The sequence below is a fragment of the Camellia sinensis genome, chromosome 12 (genome assembly GCF_055761805.1).
Source record: "Camellia sinensis isolate YWXY chromosome 12, ASM5576180v1, whole genome shotgun sequence".
NCBI classification, from domain to species: Eukaryota; Viridiplantae; Streptophyta; class Magnoliopsida; order Ericales; family Theaceae; genus Camellia; species Camellia sinensis.
In genome coordinates, this window is record NC_138972.1 from 63,586,766 (window position 1) to 63,602,815 (window position 16,050).

A 16,050-nucleotide genomic window follows, 5' to 3' on the forward strand; every position below is an offset into this window, starting at 1 on the left:
CTCCCGCGAGCTGACCGGACAGCTCGATCCCCAACCTACCCACTCGAAGTGGCAAAACATGAAAGAATGGTTGAAACCAAGATCGCTACAATATGGTAATTTGTAAATAAGCCAAATCTAATGATAAGTGGAGTCATAATTTTCATTTTTGTGTGATGAGAGATAAGTAGGGTTATATTGTGTAAAAAGTTAAAGTTTTAGTAGTAAGTTAGACCACCCAACAACTTAATTTAAAGGGGAATTAATAGACCAAAAGTAATTAAGGGATGGAGGGGCAACATTAAATTGTAATTCCCCCATCTTTATGCACAGTTTGAGCCATTCCCCCCACAACAAAAAAGTCACATCTTTTTCTGATTTTTTTGGTCTTTACTGATTTTTTTTGAAAATTATGTCAAATTTTTTTTTTTTCCGGTCCGTCTTATTGAGACGAATCTAAAACGTATATATTTTTTTGAAAACTCTGAGAAAAAAAAAATCACTAAAGACTACAATAAACAAAAAAAAGATTGCTTATTTTGGCTTATTTTTATCTTTTCTGGATTTTTTTGGATGTTTTTTTAAAAATTATAATTTTCTGGTACGTCTTATCGAGCTGAGTTTAGAAATCTAAAGCACTTTCAAAAATTTAAAAAAAAGTTCACCAAAAACAAAAATAAACCGAGAGTTAAAAAAAAGCACTTCTCAAAACACCTAGGCTTTTACACTATTCAAATCTGAATGATTTTTTGGATATGCTATACAATTTTTTTTTTTAACTATAAAAAATGAATAAATTACATTGACATCTCTTGAAATTTGAAAAAAAAATAATATAATAAGCACTGCAATTTTGATATAATTACAGTGACCTCTCTTTAATAAGGTTAAAGAGATCATTTTTCCATTCATATGACTAATGAACTTTCGATGAAAATATAATCAAGTGTTATATGAATTAAAACCTTAAGGAAACCTAATGTAATTATGCAAAACTTATGAGGCTTATTGTATGTTCTCCAAACTTCAGGGGAGGTCAGTGTAATTTACCATTAAAAAATAGATAAATTAAAAATATACCACCTCAGAAATATATTTCAATTATCAATTCTATAAGTTTATTGTTGCATAGAAGAGTAGTTAGAAAATTTATTTTTTTCTGTTTATTCTAATAAATAATTTTTTTTTGACAAGTATTTGTAATTTTTTATAACTATATGGGGCAATCTGTATTTGAAGCAAGCCTCAAAGGGTGTATTTATAATTTACCCCTTTTTGTGGAGAAATTACACCCAAAAAAAAAAAAAACCTTAATGTTTGACCCTTGTAATAAAATAAATATTGAGTTTTTAATTTTGTCAATTTAAACCTTAATATTTTGATTTGTTTTTAATCTAAACCATTTATTTATTTTTGTTAGGTAAAACCGATGAAAATATCGTTATTTTAGTCATTAAACTTAATAAAAATGAATATTTTAGACATTTTATGTACATAAAAAATTATTTATCCTCCTAATTGAGGTCCTCCAATTCCGTTCACAATGTTGTTGCTAAGACCTATGTGAAGGCACACCCACACTTCTCTCTTTGTCAAACTTTATTTTTTTCATATATGTCATTGGGGGTAGAATTGGGAGTTCAATTAGGGAGATGTAGTGGAACTGTATTTACACATACATTGAACTTAATAATTACAATATTATTTTTTGTAAATTTTACTTGATAAAAATAGACTAATGGTTTAAATTAAAAGCAGATCAAAGATTATAATTTAAATTGAAAAAATTAAAATTTCAAAATTTATTTTGTTATAAGGATTAAATCATGAAATTTGCTTTGTAACTTTTTTTTTTACCATAAAAAATAGGGTAATTTCATATCAGTGGAGGTTGGGAATTTTTTTTAAGATTAGTGAAAAATGTTATAAATATTGAAAAATATAATCATATGCTTTTTTATGAAGTTATAATTAATTTTTGTAGAGATCTCTGATAAATTTCCGTAAAAAAATTGTTTTTTTCTTTGGTTTTTTTTTTTTTTTTTTTGGGGGGGGGGGGGGGGGGGTGGTTTGGTAATATGACTATATGCCTTGTTTGGGATATACTAGAATAACACATATTTTTTAATCTTATTTGAATCATATCACCCATCTATCATATTTCACATTTTTTTAAAGTCAAAACAATATATTTATTAAAGGTCGAATTGCACTAATGGTCCATGTAGTTTGTGGTTTGAGTCACTTTGATCCCTCATCTTTCAATTGTAATACATTTGATCTTGAATTTCGAATCTTGTTTCAAATAAGGATAATTGAACACATTGTTGCTCCATTTCAAGAACAAAGTCATCAATTTGATAAAATATAAAATAACTTGATAAAAATAAATGTCAAAAAATTATTTTTCAATTTATATAAATTATTTCTACTCACCAAAATAAAATTATATAAAAATGATAAATCTTTTATATTTTAATTTTTTTTTATCAAAAATTAATTTTTAGTATGTGTTTGGATAATTATCATATAATGGGTGATTATTTTTGTTGATATTTTTAGATGGTTATCTTGTAATATATGGTTGTATTTGTTATTAACAGATATTTTTTTATAGTTATAATATAATGGATGATTATTAGGCTTTTAATGTATAATCAATATGTTTAATATATGAAATGCTTTTAGTTTTGAATTATTTGATTTAATGGATTGGTTGATATCAAAATTGTTACCATGTTTAACTTTTGAAAAAATAAAAACTAATTTAACGCAAATAAATATCAAAAAAAATTATTTATATCCTCTCAATTGTGATTCAAATCCTTTTGACTGATTTTATCAGCGGCCTGCAATCGTTATCAACAGACGATCCATCACTTGAGTGGACATTTTGTAACATATAATGGCGAATCCGGATCCTCGGTCGCCTTTGCCTGTGGGCCTTTCTTGTAGCGCCCCAAAACGACAACTTTTCAAGAAAAAAAAAAACAGAGCAAAACTCAGAAAGGGAAGGGGGAAGATGAAAGAAAGCAGCGGAGAGGAGCACGGATGAAGCGGATGAAGAAGGACATGAGGCCGGGTTTGCTGGTTTTCTTTTTCCTCTTCTTCTTTCTTATTCTTCTTCTTCTTCCTGGTTTGCCTGCCATCTTCTTCCCTCTTTCTCTCTGTTTCTGAGTTTGTTTTTTTTTTCCATGAAAAGTTGCCCCAAAACGACCCAGAAAAAAGGGAAAAAAAAAAAATCCTCCTGTGATAGCCATCTTCTTCCCTCTTTCTCTCTGTTTCTGAGTTTGTTTATTTGTTTGTTTGTTTTTTCCATGAAAAGTTGCCCCAAAACGACCCAGAAAAAAAGGAAAAAAAAAAATCCCTCCTGTGATAGCCATCTTCTTCCCTCTCTCTCTGTTTTTTTTTTTTTTCATGAAAAGTTGCCCCAAAACGATCCAAAAAAAAAGGAAAAAAATTTTTTTCCTCTTGTGATAGCCATCTTCTTCCCTCTCTCTCTGTTTCTGAGTTTTTTTTTTTTTTCCATGAAAAGTTGCCCCAAAACGACCCAAAAAAAACAGAAAAAATTTCAATCAAAATTTTTTCTCCTGTATTCGACGCCATTAATAGGTTCTTCCCTCCGTTCTTCTTTTTTCCATTTTTTTTTTTGAAAAGTTGCCCCAAAACGACGTCGTTTTGGGGCGCTACAGGAAAAGGCCACAGGCAAAGGCGCCTGAGGATCCGGATTCATATAATGGCGGCCACTGGAATGGTCTACTACTCAAGTGAAACTAAGAAAATTCCTTATTTGGATATGATATTCTAAATTTTTATATAATCTCTTCATAATCCATTTTAAGTACAACCATTTTCTTTTACTAAAAATATTTTGAGATTGATTCATATTTTTTATGACAATTTTCTAAGTGATTTTTGTTATAAAAAAAGTCCTCATATCATTGCATTGCATTGTTCTGTCACGTGCGGTCGGTGTGGTAATCAGAGTCGTTCAAGAATGGAGGTTGATGATCGATGGAGCTTCATGGTGTCCTATAGATCAAGAAGGCTGATGGGGTTAGGCTGCATTCGGAGAAGTTCATCTAGACATGGGAGATAGGTAAAGCTAGGTGAGTGGTTGTAAGTCCTTCATCTATGTCTTGTACTCTTGATTCATTATAGTAGATTTTTATTGAGCATTGTGATCGTGATTTTTTTTCTTCTATTTTTTTCCCGTTTAGAGATTTTTTTTAATTGGGTTTTTCATATTAACTATTGTGTCATCGTTATTATTAATTGTAGTTGATTAATCTTTATCACTGCAAGTTAAAATTGAAAGGTAGGTTTTAATTTAAATAATGTGCTTACATGGTAATTTCAGGTAAATTATTGTTTGTGCTTACATGGTCCACAAAAATAAGAATAATGTGAGTAAATTATAAAACACCGTTAGTTAGACATATTATTAAGTTGTATTATGGATTTATATGATAATTTCTGCTAGTCTTGGCTCCTTGGCTCCCAAAAGCCACTAGGATTAGGATGTCCAATGTTAGTTCAAACCAATACAAGAGAGCCATCAGCTCTGGGCTAGTTTGGATATATTTGCACAACACAAACAAGACTCAGAATTTTGCCCAACTTGCAAAGAACATTGAATTCATATACCCCCAAAAAAAAAAAATTCCAACCATGAAGAAAGTACAATTCAAAAGGGAGGAAAGATCACAACAAGTAGGGGTGTAAAATTGGGCCCTGGCCCACCAATAGCCTGTTCACAGCCCGGAATGGCCTGCCCAGGCCCGAGCTTAGTCTGTGACTCTGAGCCTGAGTTGTGTTTTGAGGCCTGACCCACCGGCCCATTCCAAGGCTCGTCCAAGACCCGATACCCTCAAGGCCCAATGTCATTTTTCAAACTATTTTGATAGAAAAAATTAGTTAGGCCCTGCCCGGCCCAAACCCAAACCCATGCCTAATTGTGGGCTGGGTTGGGCCGAATTTGCATCCCTAATCATAAAAAATGTAACACAATACAAAAGTTCTATTGAAGACAAACTTCAAGGAGGGATGTTTGCTTCTGTGGCCCATTTACAGTAAAAATTAAGGAAGATACTATCATGGATGTCCAAGGTTGCTTAGAGCATCTCCAATGCTATTAAGCATTTTACTTATTTAAAAGTTACTATTATATATATATATATATATATATTATTTTGCCAATTCATTTTTTTTATGTTTCACTTCAACCTTAACTTTTTATTTTAACTATTCATTCAAATGTTACTCAATTTTTGAAATGCTACATTAACAACAAATATGGAGGAAAATGATCACAAGGGTCAAATAGATGTTGCCTAGTCTTTGAAGACTAGCTACATTTAGCTAATGAATGTGAGTTAAAATCAAAATACCTAATGATCGTATACTTAGTCAATTGGATTTGAAAAAATTAAGTTATATTAGGTATTTTAACTAATAGGCATTATATGCTTAGTTGGTTGGAAATGCTCTAGATGGAACCAAGGCTTTGAATTCATTCATTTTCTAGTTTCTTTTGTATGCTTTCCATGAAATAGGAATCCTTTATGCAATGCCTTAAATTGAGGCTCTAGTTATTGGTTTTCTGGTTTTAGGCACTGAAATGATGTTTTCGAAAAAAACATAGTACTTAATTGAAATGAAGGATTGAGTTGATAAGAGTATTTAATCCCTTGTCTACAGAAGGGGAATAGGATTTACTAATGACAAGACAAGATATTTATTCTCTTTGCCTGGAGCACCAAGCCCATCTCCATACTGATACATGCACTGAGACATACTAGCAAGGTTCATTGCAATCCCAAAAAAATCCTTAGTGAAGAGAGAATTTGCAGCTCCATCTTCATTCATCTTTTTCCATGTCTCACCAATCAAGTATTTTCATGTGTTCACGGGCATCGTTTTCAGAGGCCCCAGTTTCATGCATATAGCATTGGATTGATTTAGGGACATCGCCTCTTTGTAACTCGTCCTGAATCAAACAGAATGAATAACATATGGTCAAACACAGTTTAATTCTTAAACCAAGAAATTGTCTTCAATATTGTTTGAATATTGAAAATAATTGAATAGGAAAGGAAAATTGTTGAACAATGCTTTAAAGAGAATTGTTATTCTTAATCCTTCTTCCCTCCCTCCCCATTTTTTCCCAGGATCCAAACATACAGCCCTAACGAACCTCTTTATGAAGATACAATGGGTGTGTAACTCACTTACCGATGATGTTCCTAAGTCATCTGAAAGTCGGAAAATAATTGATGACCAGCGAATTATATTTGGGTAACTTTCTAATAAGCATTCCGAGGCCTCCTTTGTTACTGATTTAGAATCAAAAAAATAAGCATGCACTGGTATAACAGGAGCTGATATTGAAATCCATGCATTTTTCATGTATTCTTCAAAGGTTGGTGTATATCCGTTGTAGTACCACTTTGCCTCCAATAAATAAGATTTACAAATATCTGCCCACTAAAGCATTTAGAATGGTCAATTAATCGAAAAAACTACAGAAAATTAACGACATTTAAATTTACTTTGAATATGATCTAAAAAAGAAAAAGAAAAAAGAAAAGAGTTTTTTTTTTTTTTTAAAAAAAAAAGAAAAAAAAAAAGACAAAAGGGTGAGTGTGAGCCAATAGACACTATGGTGGGTGTTGTGAAGTCCGCCTACCCTCCCTTGTGTCTATTTTTTTTTTTTTTGTAATGTATTTATTTATTGGATAAATTACAAATACACTTCCTGAGGTTTGCTTAAAATAAGAATTGCTCTCTGTGATTTGGAAAATTACAAATACCTCCATGTCAGAATTTTTTATTTAATAGAATTAATTAAAAAAGTGAAATTTTAACTGTTTACCTATACAATAATAAAATTATTTGAATTATTAATTAAAATAAAATTTTAATATTATTAAAAACTATTAATTAACTTGATGATTTATTAATAAAATTTGATGATTTATTAACAAAATGACTTATTTGTTATGAAATTAGAAATTTTAAGAGGTATAATGTAATTTCTAGAATTACAAAGGATAATTTGCAATTTGAGTAAATTTCAAAGGGTGTGTTTATAATTTATCCTTTTTCATTTGTAGCAAAGTTGGGGGGGAAAAAAAAATAGTTCATAAAGAAAATGATACCACTTTCTTTAGGTGTGAAATGATGTGCAATCCTTGTTCCTTAAGTGCATCATAAGCCATTTCATTAGTAGAGTTGAATAAAGTGAGGAAGCATATCTTCATATAGTCTGGAAGTTGTTCCATTGCACTGATATCCCACCTAAAAGTTAAAAAGAAAAAAGAAGTATTTTCATGTTAAAGATATATAGCTAAGAAGCATGCAAATTAATGCAGATGGTATTGACACAACCATTTTCCCATCAACCAACCTCTCAACGGCATTGGTAAATAGTTCAAGTTCCTCCAATGAACCATACACATCATAGACATCATCTATTATTGTTATCAGTGTGAAGACCTTCGTGTTCATTCTCCTGAAGTATCCAAATTGAGGCTCAAAATTCACTTCCAGATGCCATAAAAAATTCTCCATCAACCTATCTCTAGCAAAGCTCAACTTTTTTCCCAAACATGTACTCCTCCACCACCTATATTCATAACAAGGAAAAGAATATTACATAAGGTATATGAAATACTACATGCATATATATATATATATATGGTGACTTATATGGCTGCACCCTTACTACATAATGAAAATTGGGAACATTTCTGACCTTGACATTTGTTTTACTTCTTGCTGGTGAATTGCTTGCACCATGTTAAAATCTAATTTTGCAAGCTCAAGCAATATAGGATTCATATCTTGTCTTTTCTCATACACATCAATGAACCATCTTGCCTCTAGCCTTTGCACCCTCCAATGTAGGGGAAGCTCCAAGGAATGTCTAACTAGCATGGCGAGATTTTGATCAATATCCTTCTTCTTGAGGTTTTCTTTGAGATTTCTAGTTGTGAAATCCCTGGCCTCATGTAATAAACTTTCACCATCAATTGAAAGATATGAGGCTTCATACAAATATAGTAGTCCCTTTGTAATCTCACAAAGACAAGACCTCAAATTCCCCGTCTCGTTCGTAAAATTTTTAAAAACGTCTGCAATTCAATCTAACTATTAATTAGTATATACTAGGGACTATGAGCTCAAATACAAAACATATATATATATATATATATATATCGAGAAAAATAGTGTGTGATTCATATTCAATTCACAATTAGAATAAATTTGGATCACACTATTTTTCTTGATATATATATATATATATATATTTTTGTATTTGAGTTTTCGATCTCTGCTGGACACAAAGATATACAATTCATAGCATCAATGTCCAATCGTTTAAAGTTTTTTTGCTTCTCATTTATTTACTTTATTTATTATTATTATTTTCTTTTTTCATTTTCTTTTTTGGGGGGTGGTGTGTGTGTGTTTCCTCTTTAAATTTTGAGTTAATTACACTTAGCACCTCTACATTTTCACTATCCTCTCATTTTGGCTTTCACTTTTAATTGTGACAATTAACCTCATATACCGTAAGTCAAGTTGCAATGTCATCCCTTTGCCTATCTACCATTAATAAGGCTAATGGAATTTGTCATGTGCTAACGTGACATTTTTTTCTTTTTTGGTCTCATTAAAACTCTTATACTTTCATCAAAATCTCACTTTGATCCCTTAACTTTTAGTTTTCATCAACCTTAATAATGGTAGATGCGCGGATGGGTTGACACTGCAACTTAACTTAAAGTATAAAGAATTGACTGTCATAATTGAAAGTGAATGAATTAAAGTGAGATTAGGGCGAAAGTAAAGAGTTGCTAAGTGTAATTAACCCTTAAATTTTTGACATATATGGAGTGAGGAAATCATTGAAGTACCTTGAGGGACATTGTACCCATGTTGTCTCAAAAGCCTAAATTTGAGAGCTGTAGCATGCAAATCCTCATTGTTGCACACATCATTCATGTTGTATATGCTGTCAAGTACTCTCTCTAAGTGATAGAACACTCCAAGCCTTTGCAAGTCATCAATCATCTCAAGTGCATCCAATGGATCCTCATCCACTACTTTCTCAAGCATTATCTTCACATGTTCCTTCAACTTTGCAGCCCTTTTTTCATATACATCTCCGTACAAAAATAATTTTTTTGTTAGCAATTGCCATCGATTTGCATCCACTAATCAAGCAGAGTATATATAACAATAGTAACTATATATACCACATATTTACTGTTAAGTGACTGCAGATAGTCATAGTCCCAAATGGGAGGTCGGTAGTTCGCGGATCGTCTGTTGACCTTTGATTGCAAGGTCCATCAGCATCAACAATGCATCGAATGGCACGCAGGGATCGGCCATGAATGGGTGCTAATTGTGAGGCAGGACTTGGATGTCGTAGAGTGGCAGTACTATGAAGAGAGATGGGAAATACAAGGCTAAGAGCCATTGCACTGAATTTCTAACAAGCTTGAGCTAGCTTTGATTGTTTGGCTAACTGTGATGACAACCCACACATAAATAACAGGCATGCCCATATCAATTTTGAAAATAATAATAATAATAATAAAAGGAGAAATTACAATTTGTACTTCGGTAATTTACACTCTCACCCCCTAGATATTTCAATTGTCCTAGACTACTACTAAATTTTGAGTAACTTGGGTCCAATTATATAACACCGTTTTGAAAATTGATGGAGGAACTAAAGTGAACTTTTAGTCAAATTGGAGGGATACTGACTATGGTAGAGAGACTAAGTGGTTGTTTGGGATGATCTATGTAGGTGCATTTTTTGACTTTTTAGCTAAAAAAATAAAGAAAAAATGTATGTTTGGAATAATTTTTTGACTTTTTTCGAAAAAACACTTAATGAAATATTGTAGCAAATATCAAAATTACCGGGTTGCCCTTCCTTACACATGCAGCAGCACTGAGCTGGCTTTCCGTGCATTTCAAAAAAAATTTTTTTATGGGAATTTGTGGCTTTCATTGTCACATCTCTAAAAATAATACAATAATTCAACAGTAAAGACTAATACAAAAATGACATAAACAGAGTATTTGGCTTTCATTAATCAGAGTTTATTTACAAAAGGACACATGCATTACACATTCATAAGCTCTACCTTGAATCTATAGCATGTGACACCAAACTAAATGATTAACGAAATAAATGCTCTATGGGCTTACATTTTTCTAAGATAGTTTTTGGTTACAACAAAAGTGAGCCTAGCTCAACATAATACAGAGCCTTTGGCTATACAAAAACAAATATAACAAAACAGAAGCTCTTGCTCCCAATCCCTTCAAGCTACTGTCTTGGCAGAGGCATATCACCGACACCTGAAAATGATTTTTTCCCAAATAGGGTGAGGCAAAACCCAACAGAAACAATCTAGCACAATATATGAATTTTAACAAGGTTATAAACATGATACACCTGGCCAATGTTCAAAATAAAAATCATTTACAACTCTTCTACCCAAATCCATATCATATCAATTCGTTTAGTGTCATTTCATATCTCCTCAATTCGTGAGTCATATCCATTGTTACCTAGACAACCCAACTGAGATTAAAACTCAGTGGTTTTCGTACCACACAACCGTTATACATAAACACTTCAAATTGCCATTTTACAGAAATTTCATCCGCGAGAATCAGCACCCATGTATGCACAATGTTTTCGGGACTTTCACCCTAGACGCACAGGCCAACTTAGTTCAATGGAGTCCATCCACTTTCTCCTCTCAAACATCAAATGTATACAATGTATTAAACACATTCATATTCAATGACAATCAATAAGAGATTAGTTTCAATTTACCTAATCATCATACAATTTCTACAATAATCGCAGCTATCTTCCACCGATAGCCCAAAACAAATGTTTCTAAACAGATAAACAATCTTCTTAACAGATAAATTATTCAAATTTTCATAGGTGGGAGATGATACACATCCAACTTTACCATTTATATAAACATTCATCAAATTTCATATTCCCATTTCCAATTTCATTATTTATACAAAATAATTACTTGAACATTTTAGGACAAAACTCCGTCTCCTTCCAAATCTCATCCCAATCACCAAATCATCTATTTTAACACAACACAAGTTCATTCTTAGTCCCATGATCATTTCCAAGACATCCTTTTTAAAACCCCTCTTTTGAATTTAAACCCAAACCCTAGGTTTGTTAAAATTACCTCAAAACCTAATGTTTCTCACACACCAAGGAATAACCAAGTTAAAACTCATAGAGAGTATAGAAAGTCCTTACCTCAAGCTTAGAAGACCAAAGGGAGAGATGGAGAAATTTCAAAGACACTGAAATCAACTTCTACTCGGATCAAAACGGAGTTCTTAAGATGTTCTACCTTTTTAACAAAGGCACACGAGTAGAGAGATCACTAGATCTAAGTGAAAATGTAAAGAGAATGATAGATTTAGAGAAAGTCCCCATTTAGGGTTTTTGAGAGAAAAAGTGATGAAAAAGTAGGCTGCTGAGAACTGATAGACGTACAGTCCGCTCTAGTGCAAGAGTTAATACTCGAGCTCTAGACATAATAAGTTGTTCCGCTCGAGCACAAAAAATGTCCGCTCGAGCATAGGATAAACACACCCAGTAGTTTTGCAGAGGACAAACCATCACTCGAGTGCAAGAATGACTGCTCGAGCGTAAAAAGAACTGCTCGAGCGTAGAATACTCTCTCACAGTAGTTTTGTAGACCTGCAAAAGTACTGAGAGTTTGCAAAGCCCACTCGAGCGTAAGAAGAACAAAAACCTGGGCAACAAAAGTTTGAAAACAAAGCAACCAACCTGTTCCAACATGCTCCAGCCAACACAATCACCAAACTCAAGCAAAAATAAAGGGGAAAAGACATGAACAACACTTGGAAACCGTAAAACCCAAGCTCCAGGATATCAAATGGATCAGATCAAAGTCGGAATAGCTATAACCTCCATCCTTAAAGAATTTCATCCCCGAAATTTCAAATTGAGTTTCAAAAACCAAGTCTTAACCAATTACCACAATGATTACAAATTAACTCCAACATCATGACCCATTCACCGGTCATTCAATCCTAACATATGATGAACAAATTCTCTATACTGAATATACATTTCACATTTCCAAAACATATTCAATGTTTATAATAAATTCGCATTTCCAAAAACAATATACACAATGTTTAGATTAAGCCTGTGTTACATATTCAATATATACAATGTTCTCATACATTCAAAGCATATACAATATTTTCATATTCTATTCACATAACAAATTTCCATTACATGTTCAAACATCAACAAATAAGTTCGGATATTTCTCACAGACTTCCAACTCGCGTTCCCAAATTATTTCTTCAACCCCGTGATGTTTCCACAATACTTTCACCAAGGGAATCGTCTTGCCTCGCAAGACTTGTTCCCAGGTATCTAAGACTCTCACTGGTCTCTCCTTATAAGAGACATCCTCATCTACCTCTAAGTCGGTCCAATCTAACATGTGCGATGGATCCGGATCATACTTCCGAAGCATGTTAATATGAGACACATCATGAATTCTGAAAAGCTATGGCGGTAATGCCAAACGATAAGCTACCTCTCCAATCCTCTCAAAGATCTCAAAAGGCCCAATGAATTGAGGGGACAACTTCCCACTCTTTCCAAACCTCATTAAACCCATTCTAGGCTATATCTTTAAAAAGACATGATCTCCCACCTCAAAGGACAAAGGTTTCTTCCTACGGTCAACATAACTCTTTTGGTGACTCTGGGTTGTAGCCAACCTCTTACGGATAAGTGCAACTTTCTCCGTTGTTTCTTGGACCAATTCTGCACCCAACATAGGTGCATCACCACCTCGACCCAACACACAGGAGATCTACACGGTCGGCCATACAAGGCCTCAAACGGTGCCATACCAATACTCAACTGGAAGCTATTGTTATATGCAAACTGCACTAAGGGCAAGTGCCTCTCCCACGAATCCTTGAAGTCAAGGACACAACCCTGAAGCATATCCTCAAGGATCTAAATAGTACGCTCGAACTACCCATCAATCTGAGGATAATACGCGGTGCTAAAAGTCAATTTAGTGCCCATGGTACTCTGTAGGCTCTGCCACAACTGGGCCGCAAAACGTAGATCTCTATCTGATGCAATTGTCACTGGGACCCTGTGCAATCTCACTATGTCCCTAATGTATAAGTCGGCAAAAAAGTCTACCGAGTCACTTACGCGCAGAGGTATAAAGTCCACTAACTTAGTCAACCAGTCAACTACCACCCAAATAAAATCACTACCTCGTTGAGTCCTCGGAAAGACTACAACAAAATCCATCGTGACATGTTCTCGGTTCCACTCGGCTATAGGCAAGGGTTGCAACGAACTCGCTGGCCTCTGATGTTCGGCCTTCATTTGTTGACAAGTAAGGTATTTTGAAACAAACACGGCCACATCCTTCTGCATACTTCTCCACCAAAACTGGCGACTAAGATCGTGATATATCTTTGTGTCTCCCAGATGCATTGCAAGACGTGAATGGTGAAACTTTTGGAGTATTTCCTTTTAGTAAGACTCCGGTACGAACAAACGATCACGGTACCTTACACTGAGGTCGAGATACACATTCAAGCCTTTTTCTACCTTCTCACTGGAGATCTTCTCCAGGAGGGATTTTGCCTTAAGGTCACCTTTCTGTGCTTCTATCACTCCGTTCACAAATATAGGTTGCACAACTACCGAAAACAAAACGATAGACTCAACAGACTCACCAAGATGCAAGTCAAACTCCCCAATAGCACTCAACATCTCCCATTTTCGGATGGCAATATAAGTTACACTGCTAATTGATTTCCTACTCAAGGCATCGGCTACAACATTTGCCTTTCCTGGGTGATAATGTAACTCAAAGTCATAATCCTCTATAAATTCCATCCACCTCCTCTGTCTCAGATTTAAGTCTTTCTGTGTAAACAGATACTTCAGACTCTTGTGATCAGAAAACACTTCAAACTTCTCATCATACAAATAATGCCTCCAAATCTTTAAGGCAAAAATCACCGCCACTAACTCTAGGTCATGAGTAGGGTAATTCATCTCATCTGTTTTCAATTGGCGCGAGTCATAGGCTACTACCTTCCCTTCTTGCATCAAAACACTACCCAAGCCTTCCGGTGAGGCATCGTAATATACCAAATAGCCCAAACCCCTCTCCAGAATAATCAATACTGGAGCAGTGGTAAGTCTAACCTTGAGCTCTTGGAACGACTTCTCACAAGTCTCATTCCACACAAATTTAACTCCCTTCCTTGTCAATCTAGTCAATGGTGAGGCTAGCCTAGAGAAATCCTTCATGAACCGACGGTAATACCCGGCCAACCCTAAGAAACTACATATCTCAAAAGCATTCTTGGGTTGTTCCCAATCTTGCACTGTCTCTGTCTTGGATGAATCTACAATCACCCCTTCTCCAGATACCACATGGCCTAAGAACTTAACCTTTTTCAGCCAGAATTCACACTTCTCAAACTTAGCATACAGTTTGTGGGCTCTAAGTAACTCAAGTACAACCCGCAAGTGTTCTTCGTGCTCCTCCTCAAAGGGTGAATAAATCAAGATGTCGTCCACAAAAACGACCACAAAACGATCTAGAAATTCATAGAAGATCCAGTTCATCAAGTCCATAAATACAGCTGGTGCATTGGTTGGTCCAAAGGGCATCACTAGGAACTCATAATAGCCATACCGCGTACGGAATGCCATCTTCGGGATGTCCTCCTCCCTCACTCTCAACTGGTAGTAACCCGATCTTAGGTCTATCTTAGAGAAGCAACAAAACCCTTTCAACTGATCAAACAAATCGTCTATACGAGGCATTGGGTACTTGTTCTTAACAGTTACCTGGTTCAACTTCCAGTAATCTATACAAAGTCACAAAGCACCATATTTCTTCTTGGCAACAAGAGCCGGTGCTCCCCAAGGTGAAGTACTAGGGCGAATAAAACCCTTATCTAGCAATTCCTGGAGTTGAATCTTTAACTCACTCAAGTCGGCTAGTACAAATCTATACGGTGCCATAGAAATTAGTGTTGTGCCAGGAACTAAATCAATAGAGAACTCGATCTCACAGTGAGATGGTAAACTAGTAAGATCCTTCGAAAAAATGTTCGGGTATTCATAAATTACCCTTGGCAACTCAACTCGAATTTCATCACACTCAGTACTCGAGAAGTTGGCTAGAAGGCAACTAAGCTCACTCTGCCCATGCGGATCAAACACCGATGCTAAGACTCTACCAACCTGGTCCCCCAAGAAATAAAAACAGTCACCGCTCCAGGTACATACAGTAACCCTCTGATGGTAACAGTCTATAACAGCTTGATAGAATGACAACCAATCCATACCCAATATAACATCAAAGCTAGACATATCAATCAATACAAATACAAATAGAAGTCGGCGACCGGCAACCTCTATGTCACAACCCCGACACCCTTACTTCAAAATAATCTCACCACCAAAGTGACTCTATACAAATAGGGGATGCTAACCGAGCCAACTCTAAACCCAAAACTGATGTAAATGTAGATGAAATAAATGAATGCAATGCACCCGTATCAATCAACACATTAGTAGTTGAATTACAGAACAAGAAGGTACCTCTTACTACCGAAGGCGCTGGTACTAGATCTGGCGCGGTAACAGCATACACACGCCCAGTAGGCCTCTAATCTACCTGCTTACCTCTCGGAGCATAAGCTTACTACACTGATTGAGCCAAAGAGGCTCTTTGGTTGGCCCTCGAGGCCTGTGATGACTGTGCTAGCTGGTGGCTCTGTGTCTGTTTCGAACCAGACGCACCAGGTGTGCCACCTAACTGTCGACAAAATCTCTTCAGGTGCCCCGCCTGCCCACATTGATAACAAGTGAGTGGTTGGCCTCTTCCCTGACTCTAGCTCTGAGAGCAAGCCAAAGACGATGCAGACCGTTGCTCTCCTCCTTTTTGCGAGCAA

The 16,050-nt window shown here is 35.0% G+C and overlaps 1 protein-coding gene across 1 annotated transcript; it reads right to left on the reverse strand.

Moving 5' to 3' along the window:
• Positions 1 to 5,673: 5,673 nt before the first annotated feature.
• LOC114313555 ((-)-alpha-terpineol synthase) lies at positions 5,674 to 9,173 on the reverse strand. The gene is given in 7 exon segments (XM_028259928.2): positions 5,674 to 5,877; positions 5,879 to 5,968; positions 6,214 to 6,465; positions 7,140 to 7,278; positions 7,388 to 7,606; positions 7,736 to 8,114; positions 8,901 to 9,173. Coding segments are annotated over 7 exon segments (1,485 nt in total). The 5' UTR covers positions 9,103 to 9,173.
• Positions 9,174 to 16,050: the final 6,877 nt, after the last annotated feature.